Source organism: Stenella coeruleoalba (genome assembly GCF_951394435.1).
Source record: "Stenella coeruleoalba genome assembly, chromosome: 14".
In the NCBI taxonomy this organism is placed as follows: domain Eukaryota; kingdom Metazoa; phylum Chordata; class Mammalia; order Artiodactyla; family Delphinidae; genus Stenella; species Stenella coeruleoalba.
The window spans coordinates 82,035,822-82,052,221 of NC_137160.1; the positions used below are offsets into that span (position 1 = coordinate 82,035,822).

Here is a 16,400-nt window from a genome sequence, read left to right on the forward strand (position 1 = left end):
GCCCCCTGAAGTGGAAGCACCGTATCCTAACCACTGGACTGCCAGGGAATTTCCTGGAAGTTTGAGATTATTTAAAAATTAAAACTTAAATTAAAAAAGAGACACAGTTTTCCTCTCTTGGGGCCCGGGAAGGAGTGAGGAAACTGTGTAAGTCCAGGGGACTGAGCCCTCTCTTCTGGGGGCCGAGGGGGTCTTGCTCACAGCGTTCTTCCATGTGGCTCCGAATTGCTGTCTGTTCACTTCTGGGCCTTCACTTTTTCCTTATTTTCTGGTTTAACCTTCATATCTAGGAACCTGCTTGACAGACATGAGAGTTTAGGCTGTGGCCTCCCTGTCTGACCGTCCTCTTTTTCTCTGTCTCTCTGCTAATACAGTTCTCCACCACCCAAGCAAACAGCCACTTTAAATATGTTCATTGCATTATTGTTTTTAATTTTATGGTCCCCATTCCCCATATTGTTTTCTCCAAATTGTTGGTATTTGTCTTAGATTTTCAAACTCTAGAAGAAACTGGTCGTTTCCCTGTATATGGCATTATTTGGGGGGAGGTGTGCTGTGGCAGCAATGTCGAGAAATTACTGTGTTCCATTCTCCCTGCATTGGGGTGAAGTGTCTTGTATTTCCTCTGGCCTTATGGCCCTGAATGGTTATTTCCAGGAATGAGATGTTGAGTGTATTAGAGTGACTGTGCCTGGGGTAGGGAGGGTTGGCTTTAAGGGAAGAGGTGTGTCCTTTTCTTAGTTGACTTAGCAAGAGCTCTCTTCATTGCCAGGATCAAAAACCCAACTCAAACTGGACTAACTGGAAAGAAATTTATTAATTCATGTAACTAAGAGTATCAGGTAGCATTACATTCAGACTCGGTTAGCTCCAGGGGCTGAAATGGTGCTATGAGAATGCTGTCTCTTACCATGTCTCAATTCTGTTTTCCGTTTGGCTTCATTCTTAGGCAGGCTCTCGCCACTCAGCAGCCCCAGGTGTACCTTCTACCAGATTAGCAAACCCAGGAGAAAGAAGGCATCACTAAACCAATACTTCTAGGTAAAAGTCCCAGGGCTGACTCTCATTGGCTCAGTTTGAGTCATGTGTCCACCTCTGAACCAATCAGTTGCCAGGGGATTGGAGGATACTGATTGGTCAGGCCTGGATCACATGACCACTCTTGGCATGGGAACTGTTAGCTCTACTCAAACCATCTGGATTAAAACTTGACAAGAGGTGGCTGACCTCTCAAAGGCATATTTGGTTGCTGTTCCCATCAGGAAGGATGGAACCTGCGCAGGAAAAAACAGTAGTTCCTTATTACAGAAATGCTGTGCTGTGCTGTGCTGCCTTCCCCAAATCCAGTCCCAATTTTATAAGCCACATCTTTGATAGGTGTAGTTGTATCGTCTTTTTTTCCCTCTTTCTTTTTTAAAAATTAATTTTATTGGAGTATGGTGGCTTTACAATGTGGCATTAGCCTGCACTGCCCAACAAAATGAATCAGCCATACACATACAGATATTCCCTCCCTTTTGGACTTCCCTCCCATTTAGGTTACCACAGTGTAGTAGGTAGAGTTCCCTGTGCTCTACAGTATGTTCCCATCAGTTGTCTATTTTATACGTAGTATCAATAATGTGTAAGTGTCTATCCCAGTCTCCCAGTTCCTCCCACCCCACCCCTTTCTCCCTTGGTATCCATAGTTGTATCATCTTAACTGTGAAACTGTGATTGCTGTAGTCACATCCCCAGACACAAGCAAACTGAAAAATGACCCCATTATGTCCTCCTGCACACGCTACCTGGGCTGCTCCGTCCCTTAGGATATTCACAGGATCTACAGGCAGAAGCTGGAGGAGCTGACCGCACTCCAGACTTCGTGCAGCAGCTCCATCAGCAAGCAGAAGACACGACTGAAGGACCTGAAGCGCACGCTCCAGAGGTAGGCTGGCTGCAACTCAAAGGCTCCCCTGAATCCCAACTCAAAACTGGCCTGGCTTGAGCAGAGAATGGAAATTTTAATGGAAAAAACCAGGAGTGGCTTCAGGCATCACTGGATCCAGGGGTCAAAGGGTGTTTTTAGGAATCTGTTTTTTTCCTCTAAATTCTGCCTTCCTCTAGGTTGGCTTTACTTTGGCTGAGATGGTCACTGAGATGACCACCAACAGTGCCAGGCTTTTATCCTCCAGCCTTTCTTCCTACTGGCTCGGCCACACCAGCGGAAGTTCTGGGCATGATCCCCATTGGCTGGAATTGGTCACGTACCCGTCTGCAAACCAGTCATTGAGACTCTGGTTGGACAAGACTCGGTCATATGTTCACTTTATGGACCTGGGGGATGGGACAGCCCTACTTGAACCCTACGGGATGGGGCGAGGATGAGGCATAGTTCCCCAGAGGAAGGGTGTTCTAATAAGTCCTACTGGGCAGGTAAATAGCAAGTATCCTTCTCACGGGTGTGGGAGCTCACTCCTCACCGGGCTCTCTGGTGGAGGGGGTGAGAAGTCTGGCATCCCTGGTGGGGATATGCTTGAGCTCATGACTTAGTTCAGTTCCTGAGGCCAGGATCACCTGTTCACTTCCTAATCCCGTGTCTTCACGGCTTGAGAAGTGCTCTCATCCCCTGCAGGTGAACGCGTCCACTGGATACTGTGACCCCCCTAGGGAGGCAGGAAAACATGCTCTGAGTGGCTCGTCCCAGGTCACTTAGCTGGGCCTCCATTCCAGAGTTTGTGACAATTCTGGAATCCTGGTCAATTCTTCCTTTCCCTGGTGGACAATTTTGGGGACAGTTACTGATTATACCCCTATCCTTGACTGACCATTTTGGAAATGGAGGCCCGTTAATCATGGTGTAGCGTGTGGATGGTTCCATGTAATGACATCACCACCCTTGGAAAAACACATCTTACTGATGACAGGACTCAAGAGTCTTTCATCTGTCTAGGGTTTTTCAGTCGTGGCACTATTGATAATTCTTTGCTGTTGGGGGCTGTCCTGTGCATGGTCGGACGTTTAGCAGCATCCCTGGCTTCTACCCACTAGATGCCAGTAGAACCCTCTACCCCTGTCTTGACAACCAGAATGTTCCCAGACAGTGTCTTCATGGTTTGGGAAGTGCTCTCATCCCAGGTTTCCCCAGTTGAGAACCACTGAGTTAGAAGGTTGACCCGTGAGTTATGTTCTTACACCAAGGAGCCCTGCTATTCTGAGAGTGTCTGTGACTTGCTTTCCTGGTTTTGAGATTAAGTGTCACCAAAGAATAACAGTCAGACCTTGGTTGGTTGACTGATTATACTTTCAAAGCATCCTTCCTGTCTGTACTCTTAGTAATCTTCAGGTTGTTCCTATAGAGTAGCCTGGAAAGTAGTACTGCCAGTAGATATCCATTGAACTTGTACCTTGTGTCCGGTATTCTAAATGCTTAACATTGCACTTATTCACTTTATTCTCACATTGATATTGTCTATAAGGTAAGACTGATGGGATGTATCCCTGTGTTTGAGGTATGGAAAATAAGGCACAGAGGTTGAAGGACATTCCCAAGGTCACAAGACTAGCAGGGAGTCAGCATCAAACGCAGAGAATACAGGTGGAGGACTGAGGTTGAGAAGCATTGCGATGGCAAGATGGGAGGGCGGTACCCAGAGTTTCCAGATTCTTCCTGCAGTCTGTGTAACGCCCCTGCTTCTCTTTACGCCCACACCTCTCACCACAGGTACAAGCGCCACACCAGTCGGGAGGAGGCAGAGCTCATTCAGCAGTTGGGCGCCAACGTCAAGGAGCGGCAGAACGTCTTCTTTGACATGGAGGCCTACCTGCCCAAGAAGAACGGGTAGGAGCTGGGGACCTACTCCCCAACCCCCAGCGCTGTGGGCAGATGCCCCGGCCTGGAGCACCTGGTCTGTGTGACTCCTGCCTCCCTGTTGGGGCTTGAGTTGGAGGTGAAAAGGAGGGAACAAGGGCAGGAAAGAGAAGGAACCTTCCTTACACATCTCTCCATGGACCCAGGAGGGGACCTCAGCCCCTCCCGTGTGGTAGTGACATTCCTGGAAGGGCTTTTTCAAGGAACAAGATGAAAGATCTGGTTCCCAGGATCTGCCACATGCCTGATGCCACCTGGGCTCCAGAGGAAAGGTGTTCTCTCTTAAGAGAACAAACATTTATGGAGAGCGTGCTGTATGCCTTGCATCGTGCTGGGGGCTCTCCTGATGTCACTCACTTCATCCTCAACAACCTGGTGAGTCAGGTCCAGGAATCTGCATTCTTCAAGGTTCAGAGAAGAGACATTAGGGAATATCTTGCCCAGGTGGCTCAGACCGGGTTTGGCTGAGCCAGGATGTGAACACTAGACATTCTGACTCTAGAGCTTGTGTTCTTTCCATCTTCCTCCTTCAGAGAAGTCCCATCTCCTTCCTCAAGTGACATCACCGCCACCCTGTTCCAGAGAGGGATCCTTACAGTATTGTATCATGACTTGACGTGGGCAGCTAAAAGTACGTCCTGGGAAGCACCCTGACTTTCTTCCTGGTTTGGCCTAGCCCTAAGTCAGAGCCTTCTACCAGAGCCCTTCCTCTTGTCTTCTTTTTTGCTGTATTTGGTTAAAAACTCTAGGCTTTGGGTGGCGATAGCTTTCTACAGAATGAAACAGCATAACCTTCTTTTAGAGTGTGGCTCAGATCCACTTTCCCAGCTCCAATCTCCCTAGTCCTCTGTGCATGTTACATTAGTCAGGAGTCCTTGGACTGTAAATGACAGAAAACCCGACTCAGAGTTGCTTAATTAAAAATAGGGGATTTATTGGCTCTTGTAACTGTAAAGTCCAGGTGTATCTATAGGTATGGCTGGATCCTGCTGCTCAAATGATACTGTTAGGCTGTGTCCCTCATTTAGCTTTCTTTTCACTCTCTTTTCCAGCGTATGAGTTTTATTCTTAGGCAGGCTTTCTCTACAAGCTAGCCCCAGCAGCTCTGGGTTTGCATCCTACCCACTTAGCAAATCCAGTAGAGAATGCCTCTTTGTTCTTTAGTAGTTCTGGGAAACGTCCTGTTACTGATTCTTATTGGCCTAGATTGTGTCACATGATCGTTATTGACCCAATCGGGAAGTTGCACCACCTTGGCTGAACCTGGGTCATGTGCCTTACCCTAGAGCCTAGGGGAAAAGTGATTCTCTGAAGGGAAATTGTACTGCCCTTCTAGGAAGTGGGGACTATATGCTAGGTGGGAAAAATGGATGGTCTTTTCACACCTCTGCTCCAGGTACACCAGATGGGAAATGCCCCTAGAATTTACTCATAGCTAGAAAGAAGGCTTTCCTGTTCCCTTTTCTCCTCTCAAACTTCTACTCATCCTTCAAAGCCCAGTTCACATGTTACCACCTCAGTGAAGCCTTTCCAACCCCCTCTCTCTCCTTCTGTGAAATTAACCCTTCTTCCCCTGAGATCTCATAACCCTTTATTTGCACCTTTATTAGTGTGTTAGAGTACAGGCTATTGTAACAGAAGCCTAATGGCACAATGGCTCAAACATGCGTGGTTTTTGTCTCTTACACACCACAGTCCAGAGGTGAGTGGACTCCTGAAGGCCGAGAGTGGTGGGCTCCCAAGGTCACCTAGGGACTCAGGGTCCTTTTCCAACTTACTACTTCACCCCCGCTTGGGGAGTTGTCCTCAGCTACATGGCCAAAGCCGGCTCACACCATCTCATTTTCAGGAAACAGGGAAGAGTCAGGCAGCAGAGGGCAAGCAGATGCCTTTTTACAAAAATGTTTGCCATTTCCTACTGAAGCCAAACACATACATACCATACGACCCAGAAATTCCACTCCTGGGTGTGTGTGTGTGTGTGTGTGTGTGTGTGTGTGTGTGTGTGTGTGTGTGTGTGTGTGTGTGTGTGTGTGTGGTGGAAATGAGTGCTGAATGTTCACAGCAAGGAAGCTAGACACAAAAAGCCACATATTTCATGAGTCCGTTTATACGAAATGTCCAGGATAGACAAATCCATACAGATGCGATGTAGATTAGTGGTTGCCAGGGGCTGGGGGGAGTGGGGAATGTGCTGATAGTGGGTATGGGCTTTCTTTTGGGGGTGATGAAAATGTTCTGGGATTAGGTGATGCTGATGGTTGCACAACATTATAAATATATCAGAAACCATTAAATTGTATAATTTATTTTTAATTAAAAAAATTTTTATGAGCTCACTTTATTATTTATTCTTTTTTTTTTTTAGTTCCAGGTACACATAGTGAGTTGATATTTCTGTACATTACAAAATGATTACCACTAAGTTGCATACTTTATTTTTTAAAATTTTTTTAATATTTATTTTATTCAACAAGTTTCATGAGCATCTACTTTGTGCCCAGCACCATTCTATGTACAGTGGATAAAGCTCCGAATAAGTCAAAGTTTCTGCGCTTTCAAAGCTTACATTCTAGAAGGGAGTGGGGGATGAAAATATATATGTACATACACACATATGTACATAATATAATCATAATTTTTTTTTATTGCAGTATAGTTGATTTACAATGTTGTGTTAGTTTCTGGTGTACAGCAAAGTGATTCATTTTTATACACACACATTTGTATATTCTCTCATATTCTTTTCCATTATAGGTTATTACAAGATATTGAATATAGTTCCCTGTGCTATACAGTAGGACCTTATTGTTTATCTATTTTATATACACTAGTTTGTATCTGCTAATCCCAAACTCCTAATTTATTCCTCTCCCACCCCTTCCCCTTTGGTAACCATAAGTTTGTTTTCTATGTCTGTGAGTCTGTTTCTGTTTTGTAAATAAGTTCATTTGTATCATATTTTAGTTTCCACATATAAGTGATATCATATGATATTTGTCTTTCTCTGTCTGACTTAATTCACTTAGTATGATAATCTCTAGGTCCTTCCATGTTGCTGCCAATGACATTTCATTTTTATGACCGAGTAGTATTCCATTGTTCATATATATATATATATATATATATATATATATCAATCACATCCTTTTTTATCTATTCATCTTAAATTGTATGCTTTAAAAGTGTTTAAAAGTGTGAATGCTATGGCATGTGAATTATATCTCAAGTTAAAAAAAAAACAAAAACATTCACAGCAGCTCTATTCATAATAGCCAAAAACTGAAAACAGGTCAAATGTTCACCAACAGTAGAATGAATAATTACATTGTGGTACCTCCACTCCATAGCATAATATACACAACGGGAAAGAAGGAACCACTGATGCAGACAATGTGGATGAAGCTCATAGACTTATTATTGAGGGAAAGAATCCAGACATAAAAGAGAATACATTGTATACATTTATGTGAAGTTCAGAAACAGGGAAAGCTAACACAACAGTGGGCATCCTTGCGGGGGGGGCGGTTTACTGACCGGGAGGGGGCATGAGGGCACCTCCTGGAGCTAGAAGCATTTTATTTGATCTGGGTGTTGGTTACATGGATATGTAAATATAGAAAAATTCATCATGTTGTATACTTAAGATTTGTATGCTTAGGAAGAGCCCTTTTTAAATTGACCTAGAAACTGTACACATGCCTTCACCTCATTGGCTGGAGCTTAGTCACGTGCTCACATTAGCTGCAAGGGAGGCTAGGAAACATGGTCTCTAAGCCAGCTGAAATGGGGAGAAATGGGTTAGTCATGAAGGTCATGTCACAGCTGTCACGTTCTCTACTTAATCATTTTCATTCTCGCTCCACATGAGGCTTTTACTGCTGAGCTTAGCACCCTGTTTTCTAATATCCGGTGCTCAGTGCTATGCTTATTAAGCTTGGATATTTTTGGTTGGGGACCACTCCTGGGGCTGTTAACATGGTGACCCTCACAGGTCTTTCCTTCCAGGCTCTACTTAAATCTGGTTCTCGGCAATGTGAATGTGACCCTTCTCAGCAACCAGGCCAAGTAAGTATCCCAGACAACCCTCCACTTGGCTTTACAGAATCCAGGCATCTTGCTCTTGCAACTCAGGAGAAATGGGGCCAAGCTAGTATTTTTGCATAAATAAAAAAACGTTCACAGTTGGGAGTCTGGCTTTGGTGTTTTGGACGAGACTCTGAGGTCTCTTCCTCAGTGGGTAGACCACCTGGGGGAGGTTTCCTTCCTTCCTTTCACAGAGTCAATACCTGGGGTGGACAGGACTGCCACTTTCCCATGAGAAATGGCCCCTGCTCCGTTCCACGCCTTGTTACACACATTCCTCCTGGGAGGTAGGCAGTCCAGTCCTGTCCACCCCAAATCCATCAGTTACCAGGGGAAATGGAGCCGTGGCTTTTCCACTGAAGTAGCTGGTCGGGGGAGGAGACCCTGTCTCTGCTTCCTGCCCATCACAGGCTTGGAACGTTAAACCAGGAGTCCAGGGACATGGAAGCTTTGCACACTGGCCCTCTTTCCCTAACTAATCATCACCGTTAATTCAAAGTCTCTCCCTTAGTGTGATCAGCAGGTCAAGATCTGACGGGGTCAGGGTCCTTCCCCCAGGTGGGCTATAGTTATGTGACCTTTCCTGGGGGTGTCTGTCTCTGCAGATTTGCCTACAAGGATGAGTATGAGAAGTTCAAGCTCTACCTGACCATCATCCTGCTCCTGGGTGCTGTGGCATGTCGATTTGTCCTTCACTACAGGTGATGGGGTGTGGTGGTGTGTGTGTGTGGGCATACGGGGGTGAGGAGAGGGCCATGAGAGAGGGATCCAAGATCTCTCTTGCATCTACAGCCTTTGGTGTGATAAGGTGTAGGGTAAAGAAGGACCATTTCTTTTTTTTTCTTTCATTTTTAAAAAAATTAAATATATTTATTTTTGGCTGCGTTGGGTCTTTGTTGCTGCGCGCGGGCTTTCTTTAGTTGTGGCGAGCGGGGGCTACTCTTTGTTGCGGTGCGCGGGCTTCTCATTGCGGTGGCTTCTCTTGTTGCGGCGCATGGGCTCTAGGCGCATAGGCTTCAGTAGTTGTGGCTTGCGGGCTCTAGAGCACAGGCTCAGTAGTTGTGGCGCACGGGTTTAGTTGCTCCGCGGCATGTGGGATCTTCCAGGACCAGGGCTCGAACCCGTGTCCCCTGCATTGGCAGGCGGATTCTTAACCACTGTGCCACCAGGGAAGCCCAGGAAGGACCATTTCTTATGGGAAATAGCAGTCCTGTCTGCCCTACATCTGTCCAACAAGTATCTACTAAACGGCTGCTGAAGCGACCTTTTAACGTAGTAGTTAAGAAAGAGCCCAAGTGGTCCACCCATACAATGTAATACTATTTGGCCACAAAAAGGAATGAAGTACTGACACATGCTATAACATGGATGAATCTTGAATACATGATGCTGAGTGAAAGAAGCCAGATGCGAAAGGTCACTTACTGTATGAACCCATTTGTATGAAATGTCCAGAATAGGCAGATACCATAGAGACAGAGAACAGATTAGTGGTTGTCAGGGGCTGTGGGGAGGGGAAACGGGGAGTGACTGCTCTGGGCGACATGGGTTTTTATTTTGGAGTGGTGAGAATGTTCTGGAATTAGATAGTGGTGATGGGTGCACAACTCTGTTAATATACTGAAAACCACTGAGTTGTATACTTTAAAAGGGTGAATTTTATGGTATGTGAATTATATCTCAGTTACAAAGAGAAAGGCAGTGGGGGGTAGGGTGGGGAGAAAGGAAGGAAGGAAGGAAGGAAATAAAAAGAAAGGAAGAAAAGAAAGAAGGAAATAGATTGACCACAGACTGCCCATGTTTGAATCCTGGCTTTGAAACTTACTGGCTGTTGCCATGGGCAGCTTCCTCTGGATGCCTCAGTCTCCCCATCTGTAAAACGAGGGTGACACCAGGCCCTGCCTCCCTGGGTTGTCATGACAATTCAGTATGTTAACACGGTGCGTGGCTCTGCCCAGTGCCTGGCACCCAGCATTGTGGTTGAGAGTGCCGGCTGCTCTGTTAGCATAGGACGAGGCCAGTGAGCTGAGGCTGCGCTGCCCCGGGGGTTTCGTTCCTCTCTCTGGCCCTGGCTTTTCTCCCCAAGTGTGGCTTGGGCATTTGGCCCACGTGTCAAGGGTTTATTTCCTGACAGGCGCTTGGCTGGGAGTCCAGTTGCTGGTCTGCCCACTTGAGTGTCCAAACAAAGGCTCTTTCAGGCCCTGGGCCCGTGGCGGCCTGCTGCCTCAGACCTGGCGCATTTCCCTGGAGGGCAAAGGCTGCTCACGCCAGTAACGCCTGCTCACATGCCCCCTGAAAGGGGTAGAAGTTCTTGATGTGCAACCAGATTGCCTTGCCCTGGGGCCTCTAGGGCCCTCAAAGGACAAACCTGTGGTGTGTTGTCGAGATCTAAGGCTCACTGAGGGCCTGGCATTTCCATGTCTCCCATCCCTTTCTGTATTCATTTCCTGGGGCTGTCGTAACAAGGCACCACAAGCTGTGTGGCTTAGAACAATAGAAATATATTTTCTCACAGTTCTGGAGGCCAGAAGGCTGAAATCAAGGTTGAAATCACAGTTGGCAGGGCGGTGCTCGCCCTGAAGGCTCTAGGGGAGGATCCTCCTTTGCCTCTCCCAGCTTCTGATGGTGACCGGCAGTCCTTGGCGTTCCCTTGGTTTAAGACTGACTCCAGCCTCTGCCTCCGTCGTCACGTGGCTATCGTCCCTGTGTCTCTCTCATGGTCTTCTAATGAGGACACAGTCATTGGATTTAGGGCTCACCCTAACCCGGTATGACCTCGGGAATTTCCTGGCGGTCCAGTGGTTAAGACAACACGCTTTCACTGCTAAGGGCCCGGGTTCAATCTCTGGTCGGGGAACTAAGATCCTGCAAGCCATGCGGCATGGCCAAAAAAAAGTAACCCAGTATGACCTCATCTTAACTAAATTACATTTACAAAGATCCTATTTCCCAATAAGGTCATATTCTGAGGTTCTGGGTGGATATGAATTTGGGGGGGGGGGACACTGTTTAGCCCACTACGCCTTCTGTGGGTTAAAAATAGGGCAGGCGAGGGGGCCTGGATGGGCAGCTCATCTCTGAACCTCAGTTTCCTCATCTGTAAAATGGGAAGTAGTACTGTCTTAGTTTGGGTTCCCCCAGAAGAAACCACCCCCACAAGACAAGTATTTGAGTGCCCATAGTTTATTTGGGAGGTGATCCTAGGAAACACTGGTAGGGGAATGGAAGTGAGACAAGGAAGGGTTATCCTGTGGGCACCTGGAGTTCAGTGCTGCTGGGGAACTGTGGGACAGCGAAGGATGTGTCTCACTTATCCCACCTGAGGGGCGAAGGAGCAGGTGGTATTTATCCTCCGACTGCTGTCAGTCTAGGAAGGATTGACTCCAGAGAGTGTTAATCCCTCTGCCCTCCTGCTCTGCCTCTGGCACCAGCAGGGTGAGCTCTGGTGGCCTGAGAAAGCCTCTAGGCGCACCAGGAGTTGCACGTTCCGGCTGTTGGAAGCCATGCAGATGGGAATGGGTGGGGTACATGCACCTGCCATGAGAGCCAGCCCTGTGGGGTTGTTCAAGGGTCCAGAGAGATCGTCCACGTAAAATGCCTGCAGCGTTGCACGTTCCCAGTAGTTAGTGTTCGCCTAGTGTGTCAGGTTGAATAACGGTCCCCAAAGATGTGCGTGTTCCAGTCCTCAGAACCTGCGAACGCGTGACCTTACATGGCAGAAGATCTTTGCAGATGATTCAGTTAAGAATCTTGAGATGGGGAGATTCTCCTGAATTATCCGGGCGACCCAGTGTAATCACAGGGGTCCTAGTAAGTGGGAGGTAGCAGGGTCAGAGTCGGAGATGTGATGACAGAAGCAGAGGTCAGAGTGATGTGAGGCCATGAGACAGGGAATGCGGGCGGCCTCTGGAAGCTGGAAAAGGCAAGGAAGTGGATTCTCTCCTGGAACCTCCAGAAGGAACACAGCTCTGACCTGATGACCTATTTCAGACTCTGACCTCCAGGACTGTAATAGAATAAATGTGTTCCTTTAAGCCACTAAGTATGTGCTCATTTGTTACAGCAGCAACAGGAAACTCAAACACTTTGGCAGGGCAGACTGAGACCAGCACCTCAAGCATGTCCCTAACGTGCCAGGGCCATAAAACTATTTTCACTCCTCTCTTTACTGATATAGGAAGGGACCAGTGGAAACTATGCTGGTAACCACCGCTCGCTTCTGGGGCTGCCTCCTGTCTGGAGATATCTAAGTGACCCTCTGCAGTGGGAGGCCATCTTCACTCCCCCGTTTCCTGTGCAAGTCAAGTAGGCCTTTGATTTCCTCAGAGTTAGGCATATGAGACTCATTTCTTGGACTCTGGGCGCTCTGTGGTGCTTCCCAAGTTATTATGACGGGACACCCATGGCTCTTCCTAGGCTGCAGGCACTGTTCTAGATTCAGCTGATGCTCACAGCAGCTTACCCGGGAGGTGCTGTGACTCTCCCCACTTTACAGATGGGGAGGTGACGGCACGGGAGAATCACTGACTTGTCCTTGGTCCCACAGCTGGGAAGAGGCAGAGACTGGCTTGGAACTCGGGCCCCGTGTCTCCAGAGTCTGTTCCTGACCCTCCCGAGACTACCTCTGCAGGCAGTGGTTCAGCGGGGCTGAGAGTCTGTCATCTGTGACCATGAAACAGGGTCACATAGCTTAAAAGACACCTTCCAATGTCTTTTTTAAAGACAGCATTTAGTATATCAAATTGATTATTTGGTTTAAGATTTAAACAGATATTTTAATATACACATTTATGCAATATGTAGCATTTGTGCTATAATTGTCTACAAAATAAAAAGCGGAGCATGGGACTTCCCTGGTGGTCCAGTGGTTAGGACTCCACACTTCCAATGCAGGGCACGCAGGTTCGATCCCTGGTCGGGGAATTAAGATCCCACATGCCTCACACGGCGTGGCCAAAAGATAACAAATAAATAAGTACATAATAAATAAAAAGTGGAACAATATAAGTGAGCATAATAGGTACAAGTATCCATTTCAACAGGTCAAATTTAGTTATTATCAACACTAATGAAAGCACATTTCCGTATATTTAACCTTCAAGGCCCTACTCAACTGTCATCTCTTCTTTGGGGACTTTACACATTTAAGTAATTAGGAGTCTCTCATCTTCATTCTCACAGACTCTCCCAGACGTCTCCCAACGTCTTTTATTATTGTTAAAGTTGTATCCTCCCATTTCCCTCCCAGGGCCTTTGTAGTTGGGGAAAAGGATCTCCCAGTTCAGGGATAGAATGGAGGAGATCGGGGGTGTTCTCCCTCCCCATGCAGTCATTTCTGTTCCCACGACAAATGGATCTGTGTGACACCAGGAGGTACAGAGCTGCTTCCTGTTGGGGTCAAAGATAGAGTCTTTATCGAGGGCCCGTCAGACAGAGCCAGTGGCAGGGGAGCCCTCTGAGGGGCTGTCTGTTGCTGGCTCTGTCCCAGGATCCTTCACCCAGGAATGCTCATGGAGGGGGTCAACCTTCCCATTGTACAGATGGCAAAGTTGAGGCCAGTCAAGGTCACGCACAGCATGTCTAAGGCTCTCCCCTCTGACCAGGGCACAGCACGACTCTAGCTGCCATGTTCTGCCTGCCTTTAAGGCCTGTTCTGCCCACTGTAGAGGAGGCAGGGGGGTTTTTTAATTTATTTATTTTATTTTTGGCTGTGTTGGGTCTTCATTGCTGCGCGCGGGCTTTCTCTAGTTGCGGCGAGCGGGGGCTACTCTTTGTTGCGGTGCGCAGGCTTCTCGTTGCGGTCAGTGGCTTCTCGTTGCGGAGCACGGGCTCTAGGCACGCGGGCTTCAGTAGTTGCAGCACGCGGGTTCAGTAGTTGTGGCGCACAGGCTTTGTTGCTCCGCAGCATGTGGGATCTTCCCGGACCAGGGCTCGAACCCGTGTCCCCTGCATTGGCAGAAGGATTCTTAACCACTGTACCACGAGGGAAGCCCAGGGAGTTCTTAAGTTCATCTTTTTGTATGTGCAGCAAAGTTTACAGACGGTTTAAGGGGATGGAAGGAGTTTACACTGGAGTTAACACTGCAGATAGTTTAAAATTGCAAATTAGGTTTCCTGCTTAAAGTCCTTCTCTTGTCATCCCACCGGAAATTTCATATCAGACAGATGTCAAATTTAGAAGGGAAACAGGTTGTCGTGGGCTGAGCGGTCAAGGAAGGAGGGGAAACCTCAGCTAGAGCCTTAAGGGCGGGTAGGATTCATGTAGAAAGGTGAGCGGGGGGATGGGCATTCTAGGTGGAGAGAAGACACGCCGCCGCCTTCCCGGGGTCACTGGGGGTTTCTGGAGGCATGCCTCTGTGGGCGGTTCTCGTCCTGGTTTGCTGTCCAGCTGTGGTGGCGGGGACAGCCGTCCCTGGTTCTCATGCCTGCCCCCTCCGCCCCGGGCGCTGTTTCTCTATGCCAGGGTGACAGACGAAGTCTTTAACTTCCTGCTGGTATGGTATTACTGCACCCTGACGATTCGGGAGAGTATTCTCATCAGCAACGGCTCGAGGTAATTGGGGGCCCAGCTTTGTGGCGGGTATGGGGGAGCCAAAGGGAAATCTGTCATGGAGGTGAGGGCTGTCACCCTCGCCTTGCGTTCCCTTCCTCCTTGTGGGGGTGGGGTATTCATGACCGTTCAGACCCAGGGAGGAGGAAAACGGTATCGGCTGCTGCACCTCATTTGCTGTGCTCAGTCTCTTGCTTACAAGAAACCCTAACTCAAATGCACTACTTAACACAGTAGGAAATTTATATTCTCATATCAAGGAATGGGTCCACTGGCACTGACTTCAGGTAAGGCTTAATCCAGGTGTTCAGACAATGTCATCAGGACCCAGTGTCTCTCTGTCTCTCACCTTTGCCTTCTACTCTGCTGTTTTTATTCTCAGATTCCAGGTAGGAGCCCCCGGCAGCTCCAGGCTCACATCTTTATTTCTAGCATTCCCAGCAAAATAGGGCACTGTTCCTCTCTTCCAAGAGTCTCACTGGGTCCTACTGGCACTCACTGATCACGTGCCCATCTCTGAACCAATCGCTGTGGCCAGCGAATGCGCCGCTGTGATTGGCTGGTTGTGAGCCTTGTGCCCACCCCCAGGGCTGTCAATGAAAGCCTAGAAGCTGAGTGTCAGGAGAGGAATGGTTTCGCAGAGGAAAATCAGGGTACTGTCACCAGAAGGTTGAATGGATTCTGGTGAGAAAAGTGGATGGTCCTCTCACAGGGCAATGAGAGTCTCGGGACTGAGTTAAGATCCACGACTTGCCACTTGCAGGACCCATTTTCCACAGGTCGGATGCCTTTTGGGGGTGTCCATTTGAACCTCTGCACACCATTCTTGTCCGTTTTTCCTGAAACAAAAAGTAACAACCTCCCACCCCTCCCCACTTCCTCCTTCCTGGGGGCTGGTAAGGAACGGCCAGGAGCTGTGTGTTTAAGATTGGGGTGTTTGCCAAACCCCCAAATAATTTGCCACCATCTTACTTCTCTGCCCAGTGGTCTCTTATGGCATATCCCTGCCCTGCCGGGCCTTACCCTGAACGTAGAGCCAAGAGGTAAGGACCAGGGGAACAGCAGTTCTTAGGTATGCAGCCCTGTAGCATGTAGCCCTTTAGAAAAGATCAGTGTTTCTCAAACTGCATTCATTCTTGTCCCATGCACACCATTTTTACCATGTCCAATATCACCTGGATGATAATTTTCTCACATTTTAAATCCATCCTTCCTTTCTTTTTCCTACTTAAATAAACATTAATTTATTTTAAAAGGGAACTATTTCACCACCATATGTGGAAAAGCAGCATCAATTGCAGGAAAGAGGAAATAGTGTAAAAATAGATTTTCATTTTCATTGTCTAATTTATTGAAGTCAGTAATCTTCCTTCCTGAGGCCTGCTATTTCTCTTCAGCGTGTGTATGTGTGTAAAAAGGGAGATGAGCAGATCTCGAGAGGCATTAAAGGTGTCCTAGCATTTAACTGAGACTCTCTCCTTGACTTAATCAGGAGAATGGAAAGAAGAGAAAACATGACTTCTCACCACGTGATTCAGTATCATCTAGTGTTACACTCAGGTACCATCTAAAACTTGGTGGTACATGCCCCATGCTTTGGGAAACACTGAAGTAGAAAATCTTACCAAATAAATAACATTTGTAGTTTTCCTTAATTGTAGTGAATAGTGTCTTCCAGCTTTTGGGTGGGGTCGGAGGGGACTCAGAGTAGTACATAGTGGGGAAATGGGCCCAGGACAATGGGCCAGGCTTTCTTGTTACTAATTCTCTTTGTGCATCCCTGGGCTTGCTGTCGGCCTTGGAGTTTCCTCCTTCTGCTGGACTCATATTAAGAGTGTTCAGGGACATGCTACATCTCTAACAGTCACTAACACTTTAGTAAGAGTTATCCTGGTCACTTTTTTCTGTGGATGT

General features: G+C 47.5%; 1 protein-coding gene across 3 annotated transcripts in view; it reads left to right on the top strand.

The window, feature by feature from the left end:
• The window catches only part of TMEM120B (transmembrane protein 120B), a 58,700-nt gene that overhangs the window by 32,997 nt on the left and 9,303 nt on the right, over positions 1 to 16,400 (top strand). For all 3 annotated transcript variants that reach the window (XM_079943600.1, XM_079943598.1, XM_079943599.1), the window contains exons 2-6: positions 1,809 to 1,927; positions 3,704 to 3,820; positions 7,859 to 7,918; positions 8,542 to 8,637; positions 14,400 to 14,489. In XM_079943600.1, coding sequence (XP_079799726.1) covers positions 1,809 to 1,927; positions 3,704 to 3,820; positions 7,859 to 7,918; positions 8,542 to 8,637; positions 14,400 to 14,489 — 482 coding nt within the window. The remainder of the gene's footprint in view (positions 1 to 1,808; positions 1,928 to 3,703; positions 3,821 to 7,858; positions 7,919 to 8,541; positions 8,638 to 14,399; positions 14,490 to 16,400) is intronic.